Here is a 14,051-nt window from a genome sequence, read left to right on the forward strand (position 1 = left end):
CAACACTCGAATAACAGACCAACAATCGCCCGTAACATTGTACCCCACTCCGGTGTCGCCATCTACCGGAAAATTCGTGTCAAAGTTTGGGAATTTTTTGATCGCAACAAAATGGCCGACGGCTCAGCCGCCATCTTGTTTTTTGATATTCTGTGAATGGGGCTCTGAAGCAGACTATATAAGTCACAAACACTCAAAAGAATTTTTCAAAAACAATGGCGCATCTCGGAATGACACCTCCCCAAAAACACCCCGAAATCGCATTTTCAATCCAAGATGGCGGCGCGGCCATTTTGTTTTTCTAATTTTTTCTCAATTTTTCTAACACATCTTGGCAACCCCAACAAACCACCAAAAAAGAAAAAATTCAGGACCAAAGACAAAAAAGTTGGTGTCTCAAAAAAGGCCGCCATTTTGTTTTTTGGTTCAAAAAATCTAAAAAACCTGCGTGTTGAAAAATCTAGTTAAAAACAAACACTCACAATTTTACCCCTCTCCCCTCTAAATACCCCAAAAATACCCCTGATCAGTGAGTGAGTGAGTGAGTAGGAATCGAGCTTTATATAGTATAGATTACATCTGTGAGCTGTTATAGTGCTTGCTGTATTGCATGTGTCTTCTGAAAGTATGGGAGGGTTTTGATTTAAAGTGGGTGCTAAGAAATATAATGAAAAAACGATTTAAGCATTTTGAGATTGTTTATTATGAACCTTAATACAACTAATCAAAGTCAAAATCTAATTATAAACTTAAATTTAGAAATTGAGGCGCATAAATACTTCCTCTGATATCACAAAACCACCGCAGCTCGGATCTAACGCCTCTCTGCCCAAGCTTACCCATGACGTAGCAGTATTACCCCATCATATTATTATTTATCTTATATAATTTTAACTATATAACAAAGCTATATAAACAGTTACAAATATTTTTGAATATTCATGAGTCACGCTGCCTTTTAACTTTCGTCCGATAATAAATAAACGAGACAAGCAAACAAATGCAATTAGTTAAATTAGGCCATTACTTCAATAAGTGTAGGAAGGTTAAATAATGAAATTAGAAAAGTAAATACGTAATGATTTATGATTATACTCAACTAGTAATCTGTAGATCGTTCTGCAATAATGATTTATGTATCGTTCTTCATCAATTAAATACTTATGGTCTATGAGCTTAAAAGTTTAAAAATTACATGTACTTGTGCAGACCTTTCCGACGGTTACTCTCCTTGAACGAAATATTACTGCGTATTGAATATTACTATTCAGTCAAATATACCCAGTCATGTAAACGCATTGACAAACATGCATAAAGAAAAATACAAAACATACAGCTGTGTAAGTTGCGTACTAGTAAGTACCTATAGATTTACTCTAAGAGGAGGGTTATGGCTTCCATAAAATAGAGTCGCTCATCCCAGCCGGATGAGCCGTTTGGAACATAACGACAGTCTTACATAACTGGGCTTACAACTAAAGGAATATATAATAACAATGGCAGCGATCATTTAGACGAAACCGAAGTTCTTAGTTTTGATGGCGAGCAGGAGTTTGTGCTTGAGCACGTGGCGTGAGGAGTAGAGCGGGATGTACAGACGTGAGATGCAGGTGTTGGCGGTGGGCAGGTGTGCGTCGTCGGCCGGCCGGATCGTCACCGACGGCATCGGCTGGAAGCCTTCCTCGGACGCCGGCAGCGCGGGCGACCCGGTCCAGAAGTACACCTGCACGAAAAACAGATTTTTAAGACCATTGCTTTATACTGGCGTTTGGAAAAAAAGGAAAACTTTCTAACATCTAATATGAATTGGATTTAAAAATGTATTCATCATCATCATCATCAACAGCCCTTTACAGTCCACTGCTGGACTATGAGCCTCCTCCACTATAGGGGAGGGTTTTGCCATAATCCCCACGCTTAGCAGGCGGGTTGGAGATCGCAGTTTAAAAGATTGATGTTTTTCAGAGAGCGCTGCTGCCCGTTCTCTGTTTGATGTGTAGTCCCTAAATCGCCTTTTACGACACTCGCGGGAAGAGTAGGGGTTGGTGACAAATGTATTCTACTCTGCCGTCACCACACGGCTCTGAAAAAATCTCATTTCCATTCATGGCTCATCACACTCACCAAATCCTGCCTTTCGAGATGCGTCATCTTGTCCACAATGGCCCAGAGCCAGCGCTTGAAGCGCGCGAGCCGCTCCGGTGGCTCCCCGCTTTCATCGTTGAAGCTAGTGTACGACACTAGCGCCGCCACGTTGATGGAACTTGTAACAACCGTTATCTGAACACACTCACCAAGTCCTGCCTCTCCAGATGCGTCATCTTGTCCACAATGGCCCAGAGCCAGCGCTTGAAGCGCGCGAGCCGCTCCGGTGGCTCCCCGCTCTCGTCGTTGAAGCTAGTGTACGACACCAGCGCGGCCACGTTGATGGAGCTTGTAACAACCGTTATCTGAACACACTCACCAAGTCCTGCCTCTCCAGATGCGTCATCTTGTCCACAATGGCCCAGAGCCAGCGCTTGAAGCGCGCGAGTCGCTCCGGTGGCTCCCCGCTCTCGTCGTTGAAGCTAGTGTAGGATACTAGCGCCGCCACGTTGATGTCGCCCACTCCGTTCAGCAACAGGCGCAGGTCCTCAGCCGTTAACCCTTCCAGCGCCGACTCGGGTAGCACATCGAGAACACCAACACGCATTGCCTAAAAAGATGAGTAGATATTAGCAATGGTAAAAATTACTAAAAATAGACTTGCTACTCCTGGCAATAGGGTAGTTGACACCACCGTTTTTTAGAGATGTCAGAACGTGGCTATTCCATAGATTTGCCAACTCAAATGACCATTATTATAAATAACTTGAAAAAATCAAACTGCTAGGGCGGAAATCTAAACCACGACCTTTCGCTTGCTGGGCGACTGCTCTTCCATTTTTTTTTTTTTAATTTGGGCATTTTTTAATTTCAGAGAGAGCGCGGCGCTATCGTTTTACGCGTTGCTCTCTCCTACGTGATTTAGAATTTTAATTGTTGAAAGATTTTAGGTTGCTAACTATGTTTTCAATGTGGGTGGTAAATGTTGTTATGGAATCTTGCTTGGTTATAACTTGTTGGAAATTGAATGGGTCGATGTTGTAAATTTGGCAAACTATATTATGGCTAAGTCTTGTTGAATGAAATCTTGGGCAGTCCTGAACGAGATGCAACATTGATTGGGTGGTTATATTATCACAGGGACATGTGTGTGTGGACTGCTCTTCCGTTATTGTTTTTTTTTTTAAATATCACACATTATGCATTACGGGACACCCTGTATTTTACGGTATGTGAAAGCTTATTCTTTTAAAAATGGTGTGCCTTGAAATTATTGATATAGATAGTCAACTGCTAAATTTTAGAGCTAATTCTAGGTCTAGTCCACGTCACATTATCTGTTAAAATGCGTACCTCTAAAGCTTTCTCCTGCGACAGCAGCATCCGGTGCTGCGCGTACTTGCGCACGTAGTCGTACACGTTGAGCGCCGTCACCTCCAGCTCGCGCCCGCCCGCCACCAGCTCCACGCAGCCGCCGCCTTCCTCCTCGCACATTTCCAAACTGCAAACGGAACAATCGTTTTAAAACTTATAATAATATAATAAAACAATAACAAAAATCCCCACTTTTCTTTCATCATCTATTGTAGAAATCACGTGATATCTGATGTCAGATGCCTATGGCAGCTCATGTTCAAACTTACCGGCTTAGTCTGAAGTCACCATCTTGGTCTTGAGACCAAGATGGTGATTTACCCTACACAATCAACAAGAACATGTCAACATTCAACAAGATATCCTACACAAAATGTAGACGACATGTTTTGGTCTCAGATCATAGAAGGGAATAGATGTGAAACGGGGGCGTGGCGCGTGTCTCCGCGATATGCCCAGAAACGAACATCGGCCGCGTAGCTAGGTTAGTCGCGATTCAGTCGTACTAACGAAATGTTCTCCGATATTTTGGATAATGCGTCTTTACGTGCAATAAAACAAGTGAAACGAAGAACTACAGGAACAATGGAGTCATTTACTACATGTAAGTATTGCAAATCCATTGGTATTTTGCTTATAAATAAAAAAAACTAAACATTTTTACGAACGAATTCAGTGCCGTAACAGTTACTGCGATATCGAAATCAGTGGTGATAAAAATTCTAACACACTTGTACATTGACGATTTAGTTAGCAACCACTTTATGTTATGCTCAACTACTGCGCAATGTATTTAATTTCTTCCGATATCCACTGTCGTGTGAAAATACACAGTACGGCCGCATGTGCCGGTCGTAACATAGTGCCGTGCTCGTGTTCTAATGCGGTTTCCTATTATCGATAAATAGAAGTAAATTATAATTTTCTATTTTGTAATTTTAAATAAAAAAATGATGTGTTACTTGNNNACTGTCGTGTGAAAATACACAGTACGGCCGCATGTGCCGGTCGTAACATAGTGCCGTGCTCGTGTTCTAATGCGGTTTCCTATTATCGATAAATAGAAGTAAATTGAATTTACTATTTTGTAATTTTAAATAAAAAATGATGTATTACTTGCAATTATAAAATTTTACAAAAAAAAAAAAAAACAGTAGAAGTAATTAGTAACTGTCAACTATGTAATTACTATAAGAGCTAGTTGAAAGCCTAATATAGGCATTATTTTTGATAAACATATGCGGTACGCAGATCGCCATAATTAAAAAGTAAATGCGTGATAGTAGTTAATAATAATGTATAATAATAAAAAGGTTTTCATACATAAGCATTTTGTGAAAACAGTTTCGAACCTTGCCCCTAGCGATTTAAAGTATCGATATCTTGTCGACTCCATTTTATCTTTGTTCTCTCACTAGCGTTTTCAATGTGTGCGTCACGTCACGCGGCCATTGATTGGCTATAAGGCACGCCTTCTGGCCAATCACAGCACTTTTAAGCCGGTTGCACATGTTGTCGTAGACTCTCAGTCGCTTTGTTTTTACACAGTTGAATGTGTGTGTGGGAGCTGTGGTGGGGGAAATGTGGGGACATTGGTTCTCGTTGTGGTTACGCGCGACTTCATATCTATTCTCTTTCTATGATCTGAGGTTTTGGTTGATTGTGTAAGGCAAAACATGCGCTAGAGACCTGGCTTTACTTTTTTTATTACAATGCATTAATAAAGGAAATTTTATAAACAAATCTCAGAACACCCATTAATATAACACATTGTCGATTTAGTTCAGAACAGAGGTTCTGCAAACTATACCAGAGGGTTTTTAGTGAGATTTGCCGGGTCACTCAACTATTTCTGTCATTCTCAAAGTTCCTGTCGCTTCCCGCAAGGGGACAGCTACGTCTACAGTTCGTTCGTTTCAGCCCAAAGACGTCCACTGCTGGACAAAGGATTTCCACAAAGACCGATCCTGTCTACAGCAGGGTTCGAGGATATATATCAAGGGATATATATCAAGATATATATCGGATATATATCCGATATATATCAAGCCGGTTTTGATGATATATATCAACTTTTAAAATTTGTTACTGTATTTGTACTTTTTGACATAAGATTTTTATTTTTTTTGTTGATTTTGCCGTATTTCAAAGATATTTTATGTTTTTGCTTTATTTGTCTGATTTTAAGTTTTAATAACATTAAAAACATGTTTATGTAACACATATGCAATAGTATTCATGAATAATACAATAAAATAATACTATGGCTTTCATACAAAATTGATATATATCAAAGTTGATATATATCGGATATATATCATAAATATCCGATATTTTGATATTTATAATAAATATCGGATATTTTCGAACCCTGGTCTACAGTTACTGTAACAATAATATTCACCTGAAGTTGAGATCCAGCGCGGCGAACAGCGAGTGCGAGTCGCCCGTCTCCGCGTCCACGACGAGCTGGCGCAGGCTCTCGTACACGACGGGGTCGAAGGAGGCCAGGTCGTGGAAGCGTCACAGTAATATTCACCTGAAGTTGAGATCCAGCGCGGCGAACAGCGAGTGCGAGTCGCCCGTCTCCGCGTCCACGACGAGCTGGCGCAGGCTCTCGTACACGACGGGGTCGAAGGAGGCCAGGTCGTGGAAGCGTCACAGTAATATTCACCTGAAGTTGAGATCCAGCGCGGCGAACAGCGAGTGCGAGTCGCCCGTCTCCGCGTCCACGACGAGCTGGCGCAGGCTCTCGTACACGACGGGGTCGAAGGAGGCCAGGTCGTGGAAGCGTCACAGTAATATTCACCTGAAGTTGAGATCCAGCGCGGCGAACAGCGAGTGCGAGTCGCCCGTCTCCGCGTCCACGACGAGCTGGCGCAGGCTCTCGTACACGACGGGGTCGAAGGAGGCCAGGTCGTGGAAGCGTCACAGTAATATTCACCTGAAGTTGAGATCCAGCGCGGCGAACAGCGAGTGCGAGTCGCCCGTCTCCGCGTCCACGACGAGCTGGCGCAGGCTCTCGTACACGACGGGGTCGAAGGAGGCCAGGTCGTGGAAGCGTCACAGTAATATTCACCTGAAGTTGAGATCCAGCGCGGCGAACAGCGAGTGCGAGTCGCCCGTCTCCGCGTCCACGACGAGCTGTCGCAGGCTCTCGTACACGACGGGGTCGAAGGAGGCCAGGTCGTGGAAGCGTCACAATCATGCTCACCTGAAGTTGAGATCCAGCGCGGCGAACAGCGAGTGCGAGTCGCCCGTCTCCGCGTCCACGACGAGCTGTCGCAGGCTCTCGTACACGACGGGGTCGAAGAAGGCCAGGTCGTGGAAGCGCACGGGCCGCCCCAGTAGGTACTTCAGCACGTGCCGGTTCAGGAACATCGGGCACAGCTCGTTTTGTAACAGGCACAGCCCCACGATTCTACGGAGATCAAGTTTTTATATTAAATATCTTTGGACAATCTCACACAGCGCCATCTAGCCCCAAAGTAAGCAATTAATATGCTTGTGTTATGGGTGCTAGCTTAACGGATATACTACTTATATACTTTTTTTTTAAATACATACATATTATACATAGTAACACCCAGACCCGTCACAGAAATTAAAATTCATCATTTCAATTTCTGCCCGGCCGGGAATCGAACCCGGGACCTCTCGGCATAGTAGTCCGTTCTGAACCACTGCACCAAACGGCCGACATTAAAGTCTAACAGTGGCTTTGAGTGCACTGAAGATATCACTTGTTAAAATGTCGTTTTGTAACAAGCAGTTATATGGCAGTCAAGTTGTATGTAAATCCTGGTTATACGTTAGTTGCAGCGGTAGCAACGAGAAGTCAGAAAAGTCCTGTAAGATAGGTGAAGCCAAGCCGGAAATAAACATGGGAATCATGAAAATTCCTGGTACCTGTCCTGTTCCTGGTACCACAACATTAAGACGCTACGTAGCATTTGGCATCGGAAAAATTTGGTTGCTATTATTACACTAAACAAGAAAGGTACCAAATTGCAAGGTATTATGATGGGTATGGTAACGAATAAATGTTCTTCAGGAAGATCAACAAAGATGGCATCACTCTCATGCCTTTTGCGTCAAAAGCTTGTAAACATACCTGCCGACATTCCTAAAAGCGTTGATCCTCTCCGGCGTGGCGCGCCCCTGCCGCGGCGAGTAGTAGCCGCGCTTGCCCGGCGAGTAGAACAGCGGCGCGGCGTCGTCCTGCGGCGCGCTCTGCGCCGACGGGCCCGCGCCCGCGCCGCCGCTGCCGCCGCCGCCACCGCCGCCGCCGCCGCCGCCGCGCTCTGATAGTGAGAATACGTCCAGATCTGTGCCAAACGATCCTCGTTTTATATTGGAGCCGCGTCCGTGGAGCGTCCTCACAAACGAGCAATCGCCGACCCAAGCATGCGTTATCGCCGTCACAGTTTATTTGCAACAGCGGCATTTTGTTCTTTAAATATCAACTGTCCATTATAAGGTAACAAAACACAGGGCTTGATTTTGTCTAATCTGGTCCAGTGTGTAAATGTCATTTCCCAAATGACTCGTGTAATATTTCATAAATAAACTTGAGATTATAATGATAAATAAATACATAAAATTGCTTGAAGCATGCTATGCTCATAAAAAAATGTGTAGTCTCGGTGAAGAGGCTCCTTGAACGGACACGAAGTATGGGCGTATAGTTGAATCGTTTGAATTTGAGGACACTAATATATTAGAAAGACAGGATAACCGAGACACAGGATAACAATCGGATTACATAAATACATTGGAAATAAATACGTTATTACTTTTTTTAAACACATTTTCAACTATCAATTAACAATAAACGAGACTAAAAAATTCTGTAAGTATCTCCTTTGATGGTATGACATAGTGTTTAATGTAAGAAAATACATGTTACATAAATTAACTTATCGATAAGCTTACATTTGTAGTATAAATGGTAGTTAAGATTGATATCTTTGATCATAGGACAATTTATCGAAATCGTGGCCACTTGCATTTGTCAGAAATAAAAATCTATCAACTTGCAGAATAATTATCTTTCTGATCAACCAGGCCACTTTCAAGCTTTAGGGTATTCGCTTCGATCAACTAGTCCACCGTCTAACGTTAAGGCTGATTTACACGAAGTAAATAAGTAAGTAACTAAATAACTTGATTTTTCTGTCATATTGGTGGGCGGGGCTTGTCACTTGACACATTTTGACAAGCAGTTTCATGATAAAGATGAACTACACCGAAATGTCCCACCGACGAAATTGACAGAAGGGCGCCACCATCTTCGTTCAACTACATGGTTTCCACCACGTTTCCACCGTGGCAAAAGTCGGAACTAGCGATCTGCTATTGACGGTGGCCCTCCTGTCAGTGTCAAATAAAGGACAGTTCAGTGTAGTTCATCTTTAAACAAGAGCTTGACGTTTGGAATGAAGTTAAATACATAACTACATAATACGTGTAAATCAGCCTTTAGGGTTGTCACATCATCCCCCTTCACGTTTGTACTCACCGAGTATCGCCTCGGAGGGGTGCATGACGATGAGGTCCATGGCCTCGCGCACCTTCTGCCGCAGCGCGTCCTCGCTGGCCAGCAGCACGAGCAGTTGCGCCGCCGTCAGCTCCAGCAGCATGCCGGTTATCTTGCCCGCGAACGTCGGGTGCAGCGAGTGAACCTGTAAGAGAAGTTACAGATTGATACTGCGTCTGAATTTTTTTATTACAATACTAAAGCCCGGTCTCCGAGCACGTAGAATTTTGTCCAATGAATGTCGCGCGTAATGTTGGTTAGATGTGTGAAACGAACATTCATTGTTTATCACTACTTTGTACCACATTTACCGCAATAAAGAAATTCTATTCTATTCTATAATTATATTGCTGTCGCGACTGTGCGATGGGCGCCCGCAGTGAGTGTGCGAGCGCGACAGCAACATAATTACCCGCGAGCGATAAGGATGGGTAGCTTGGGGTCATTGGACGAAATTCTACGTGCTCGGCGACCAGACCATAATTAGATTAAATGTTCATAGATTTACAACACACAAGGGCAACCTTCCGTGTAGTGGCAGAAACTCTCGCCCTTAATTACGATCTTGCCAAAGGACGTCGGGTGCAGCGTGTGCATACGGATATATTCTAGAAATGCTACACAAACAATAAAATCAGCAACTGATTTGTCTGTTGCGTTAAAACCTCGTTAGGTTAACCGCAAACTGCGACGATGAATGTAAGAAAGCTAAGAGGATTAATGCCCGTTTTCACCATCAATCCCTAATTTTTAAGTGGCCCCTATGGTAACAAATAACAGGAATTTTATTACCATAGGGGTCGCTAAAAAATTAGGGATTGATGGTGAAAACGGGCATAAGTCTGCGGGCACTAAGGGAGCGGCGGGTATTGCGATCGCCTCCGTTTCGTGCGCGTCACTATAATGTTGTTGTATGCATCGCCCTGTGCCGCGCCGCCCTGCTGTCGCAATCGCTCGGCCCGTCGCCAGTTTCGTGCCCGCAGACTAAGGATTATAATGCAACCAATGTTTACCTTTGGATATAATCGTTCGCCAAGTTGTGCCTGATGAAGTGTGAGATGTTCATTGTGTCCTACTGGTCTTTCGCCGCTGTAACCGGCGCCTTCTGTGCCCGGTGCAGCCTGTAAAAAAATACGTGGTGATCTTAGCTATTTAAGAAGACTATCCCCCGGGTTCTAAATTGAATTGAGCACGCTCAAGCTCTCAGAAACCGGACAGAAATGTTTTAAACTTGATACTAAATGATGCTCCCTAGCTGCTATGTTATGTTACCTGTGGTGAATACGGCCTGGCGTCTATGCTGAGCACTCGTCTCGGCTCGCGAGCCGCCGGCGGCCTGGGCGCGGGCCGGCCGGGCGTGCGCCTCGTGGTGTCCTTGGAACGCGCGCGACCGGCGCCACTTCGACTGCAATGTCATTTGTTATGTTAGGATATTATTATAGAGGGAGTTTCTTAAGTAAGAGCTCGAACAAAATTGGTTGAACTGCTCCAAATAAAACTAATTTTCCTACAGGACCAACAATATCCTCAAAAAATATATTGATGTTCCAATAATAAATAACTGATTGCTGATGGCTACTTGTAATACAAATTCGTAAAAAATAAGCTATCTATACAAGTCTTGTATAGATAGCTTATTTTTTAGGAATTCGACTTTGAGCCCTTTAGGGAAAGTTGTTGTTGTATTTGAGCAGTGGAATCGATCCTTGTTTTGAGTACTTAACAAAGACCACCCTGCTTAACAAGGGTGAAGGGTCCCATTCGTTCGTTTCAGGCGAAAGACGTCCACTGCTGGACAGTAAAACTCATTCATTTCTGTAAGTAGGCTTTAAAAAAGCACTTTTACACGTCCCAGTATTAACCCTACCACTGCTTCAGGACAATAAATGGGCCAGTGCTGAGAAGAAGCAGCGCAAGAAACTCAGACACTATTGTCAGCCTCTTTTTCAAAGGTTTACAGGTTTTCAAAATACATAGTTATAAATATTTATGCGAGCTAGGCAGTTACGCATCCCAAACATTTTTATCTTTTAAATAATCATCGACTTTATAGTAGCCCTTTTTCATTAAGGTACTTCTAATATGTGCTTTGAATTTATGAATGGGTAGTTCTACAACAGTTTGTGGTAATTTATTAAATAATTTAATACATTTCCCCATAAATGAATTCCCAATCTTATGCAGTCTGACAAAGGCCTCCTCCAAGGTTTTCCACAAAGACCGGTCCTGCGCCGCCCGCATCCAGGACCTCCCGCGACCTTCGGACACTTACTATCCATCAGTCACACTTACTCATCAGATCAGTGGTCGCTTACTATCGGCCTCATAAGAAGGCTCAAGGTCACCCAAAGGGCCATTAGGGCCCAGGTAGGGGCCCATTAGATTGGTAGAATGTATAAACATTTGGGTGAATGTGTTTAGTACCTAGCTCCGCTATTGCTGCTGGCCCCGCCGGCAGCGGTGCCGGCCGCTCCCGACGCGCCGTTGGCACTGCTGTTGCTGCTTCCGCTGCCAGTGGTTGGTTCGAGCGGAGGCAGCTTTTCGTTTGCTAGTAACGCCTGAAATACATTTTGAACGTTAATACACAATTCAAATAAATTAAATTCACGGTAATTAAAGAAAACCTCAATAGTCCGGAAACAACCAAAAAGATGAGCGGAGATGTCCATAGCCGATACGAGATGTTTGTCAGCTAGGATTTTATCCATTAAGCAAGTGAAAGGCACAGCTTTCTCGTCTCCACTGCTATACAAATATGATACATCGCCGCTCAGGGGTATCCGCAAAAGTTAAGTGGTGGAAACAAGATGTGTAAATAACTAAATTCTATTGGATGTTTAAAACACATCTCCATCTCCTCCCCCTTCCACCTTTGGTAGAGTCCAGGTTTTAGATCTATAAGTGATGGTTATCTGATAAGCATAATAATTCTTCAGTCTATTACCTCTGCAACGCTAGTGTAGAACGACCGAGCGACGCCGCTGCCTTCACCGGGCTCGTCGCGGAAGGTGACCTTGACGCGATTGACTGCCAGCGGTGGTTGAGCGCTGTGGGCGCGGCGGTTCTGCCCCGCGAACGCACTGTTCAGCTCAGCGAACGTTTGTTGCAGCAGTTTCGCGCGGTCACGCTCCATCTGGGAAACGATTGGGAAAATTACAACTAAATACACCTACAGAAGACGGCAAATCGATCTAAGAACTATAGTACTGTCTGTAAATTAAGTTTCACCATGAAGTAAATCCATATCAAAGTGGCTGGTCAGATGAGATAAGCCTTCCCAAATGATTGTAATAAATCATTTGAATTAAGTATCTCGATTCGAATTAAGTAATTAGGTAGTGTACTTTTTAAGCCTATGTCCGAATTCTACCACTACTGCTTCATTTAAAGAACTTAGCTGTTAATAAAATACATATTCATCTCAGTTCAGCAGCTTTCCCTGCTAAACATAACAAATTCTACCCTAGTGATTTATCAGTGAAAAAAACTTCATATCAGCTTCTTCAAAAGACTTTCCAAAAATACCATCTACTTCACCAACCTTGTGCAGCGTCAGGTCTCTCTGCTGCGAGTTCCTAAGCTTCTCCATGTCGCGGCGGAACTTGACCTCCTTGACGGGGAAGCCGCCCAGCTCGGCTACTACAGATCCGGGCTCCAGGCCCACGTCCTCGGTGAACACGCGCCCGAAGAGATCCAGGGACAGGCGCCAGCGGCCTAGCAGTAGGTCGTGGGACACGGAGGCGCCGAGAGAGGGACACTAGCTATCTATCAGTAACATTATATGACAACACAAACCTTGTAAAGAGCCAGGTCTCTCTGCTGCGAGTTCCTAAGCTTCTCCAGGGGCAGGCGCCAGCGGCCAAGCAGTAGGTCGTGGGACACTGATGTGTCGAGAGAGGGACACTAGCTGTCTATCAGTAACAATATTCGACAACACAAACCTTGTGCAGCGTCAGGTCTCTCTGCTGCGAGTTCCTGAGCTTCTCCATGTCGCGGCGGAACTTGACCTCCTTGACGGGGAAGCCGCCCAGCTCGGCTACTACAGATCCGGGCTCCAGGCCCACGTCCTCGGTGAACACGCGCCCGAAGAGGTCCAGGGACAGGCGCCAGCGGCCTAGTAGTAGGTCGTGGGACACTGAGGCGCCGAGAGAGGGACACGCACGTCTGTTGGATAAAAATATTGGTCATGAGTTGCTCGAAAAACGAATTTCAGGTAAAATGGGTAGTGGTAACACTGATGCACCAAAGGAGGGACACGCGCGTCTGGTGGAAAAACGTTATTGGTAATGCGGTGCTCGAGCAAGAAGTTAGTTGCGACATTGACAGGAAGTGTGGTATACAGTTTCCACCAGTTGTGTATATTCGTAGGCACGGACGTCAACATAGGGGGAAATCAGCCTTAACTTTTCCCTGGGACAAACTTGGCTTTCACTGGTATTTTTTTACTGATAGTCAACGGTGGTGTCTACAAAACACAGTGAAGCAGTCGGAATGAGTGGTAGAAATAGTCCCGTTAATATTATTAACAACTTTTATTCATTCTGCCAATATCAATTTATGTCAATATATCTCGTATATTAATATTTTGGACGGCAATGAAACATGTACAACAGTACATTTGCCATTTATACAGGATGACTATAAACTTACGGTGGTGCGGGTGCACTGAGCGGCGGCAGTAGCGGCGGCGGCGGCAGGCCTGTGGTCTCCACCGTCACGTGCGCGGATATCTCCTGAGATTCGAGCGGGTCTGCGGCACTCAACAACTCACCCTGAGGAAATAGTCCAACAATATGTTTTAAATCTCATATACATTAGTTATGATGTCGTATTGCCGCTGTTAGTAGACAATACACAATAATCCATGCTGTATAAAATCAACTGTTACGAATATGCAGAATGAAGTTTCCCGGCAAGACCAGAACCTTCAGCTGCCAAAACTTTCGTTGTGATTGACAACGAAATTAATTCTATAGTCTGATATAGTTGAAGTTAAAACCAATTGAAGGAGTAGGGAATAATTTTGATAATAAAAAGTCCCCCAAATAAGTGG

At 44.1% G+C, this 14,051-nt stretch overlaps 1 protein-coding gene across 12 annotated transcripts in view; it reads right to left on the reverse strand.

Annotated features, from left to right (window-relative positions):
• Nucleotides 1-679: 679 nt before the first annotated feature.
• The window catches only part of hyd (E3 ubiquitin-protein ligase hyd), a 46,597-nt gene continuing 33,225 nt past the window's right edge, over nt 680-14,051 (reverse strand). For 8 of the 12 annotated variants that reach the window (XM_028308390.1, XM_028308382.1, XM_028308389.1 and 5 more), the window contains 13 exons: nt 13,649-13,770; nt 12,940-13,162; nt 11,943-12,131; nt 11,423-11,556; nt 10,271-10,403; nt 10,012-10,119; nt 8,981-9,143; nt 7,574-7,787; nt 6,674-6,880; nt 3,439-3,586; nt 2,582-2,695; nt 2,295-2,411; nt 680-1,723 (listed from right to left, as the gene is read on the reverse strand). In XM_028308390.1, coding sequence (XP_028164191.1) covers nt 1,511-1,723; nt 2,295-2,411; nt 2,582-2,695; nt 3,439-3,586; nt 6,674-6,880; nt 7,574-7,787; nt 8,981-9,143; nt 10,012-10,119; nt 10,271-10,403; nt 11,423-11,556; nt 11,943-12,131; nt 12,940-13,162; nt 13,649-13,770 — 2,085 coding nt within the window. In that variant the 3' untranslated portion in view covers nt 680-1,510. Of the gene's footprint in view, nt 1,724-2,294; nt 2,412-2,464; nt 2,696-3,438; nt 3,587-6,673; nt 6,881-7,573; nt 7,788-8,980; nt 9,144-10,011; nt 10,120-10,270; nt 10,404-11,422; nt 11,557-11,942; nt 12,132-12,939; nt 13,163-13,648; nt 13,771-14,051 lie in introns of all 12 variants that reach the window. The other 4 variants (XM_028308393.1, XM_028308383.1, XM_028308392.1 and 1 more) reach the window with 3 other exon arrangements.

Source organism: Ostrinia furnacalis, unplaced genomic scaffold (genome assembly GCF_004193835.3).
Source record: "Ostrinia furnacalis isolate ACB-3 unplaced genomic scaffold, ASM419383v2 OfSCF2415, whole genome shotgun sequence".
Classification (NCBI taxonomy): domain Eukaryota; kingdom Metazoa; phylum Arthropoda; class Insecta; order Lepidoptera; family Crambidae; genus Ostrinia; species Ostrinia furnacalis.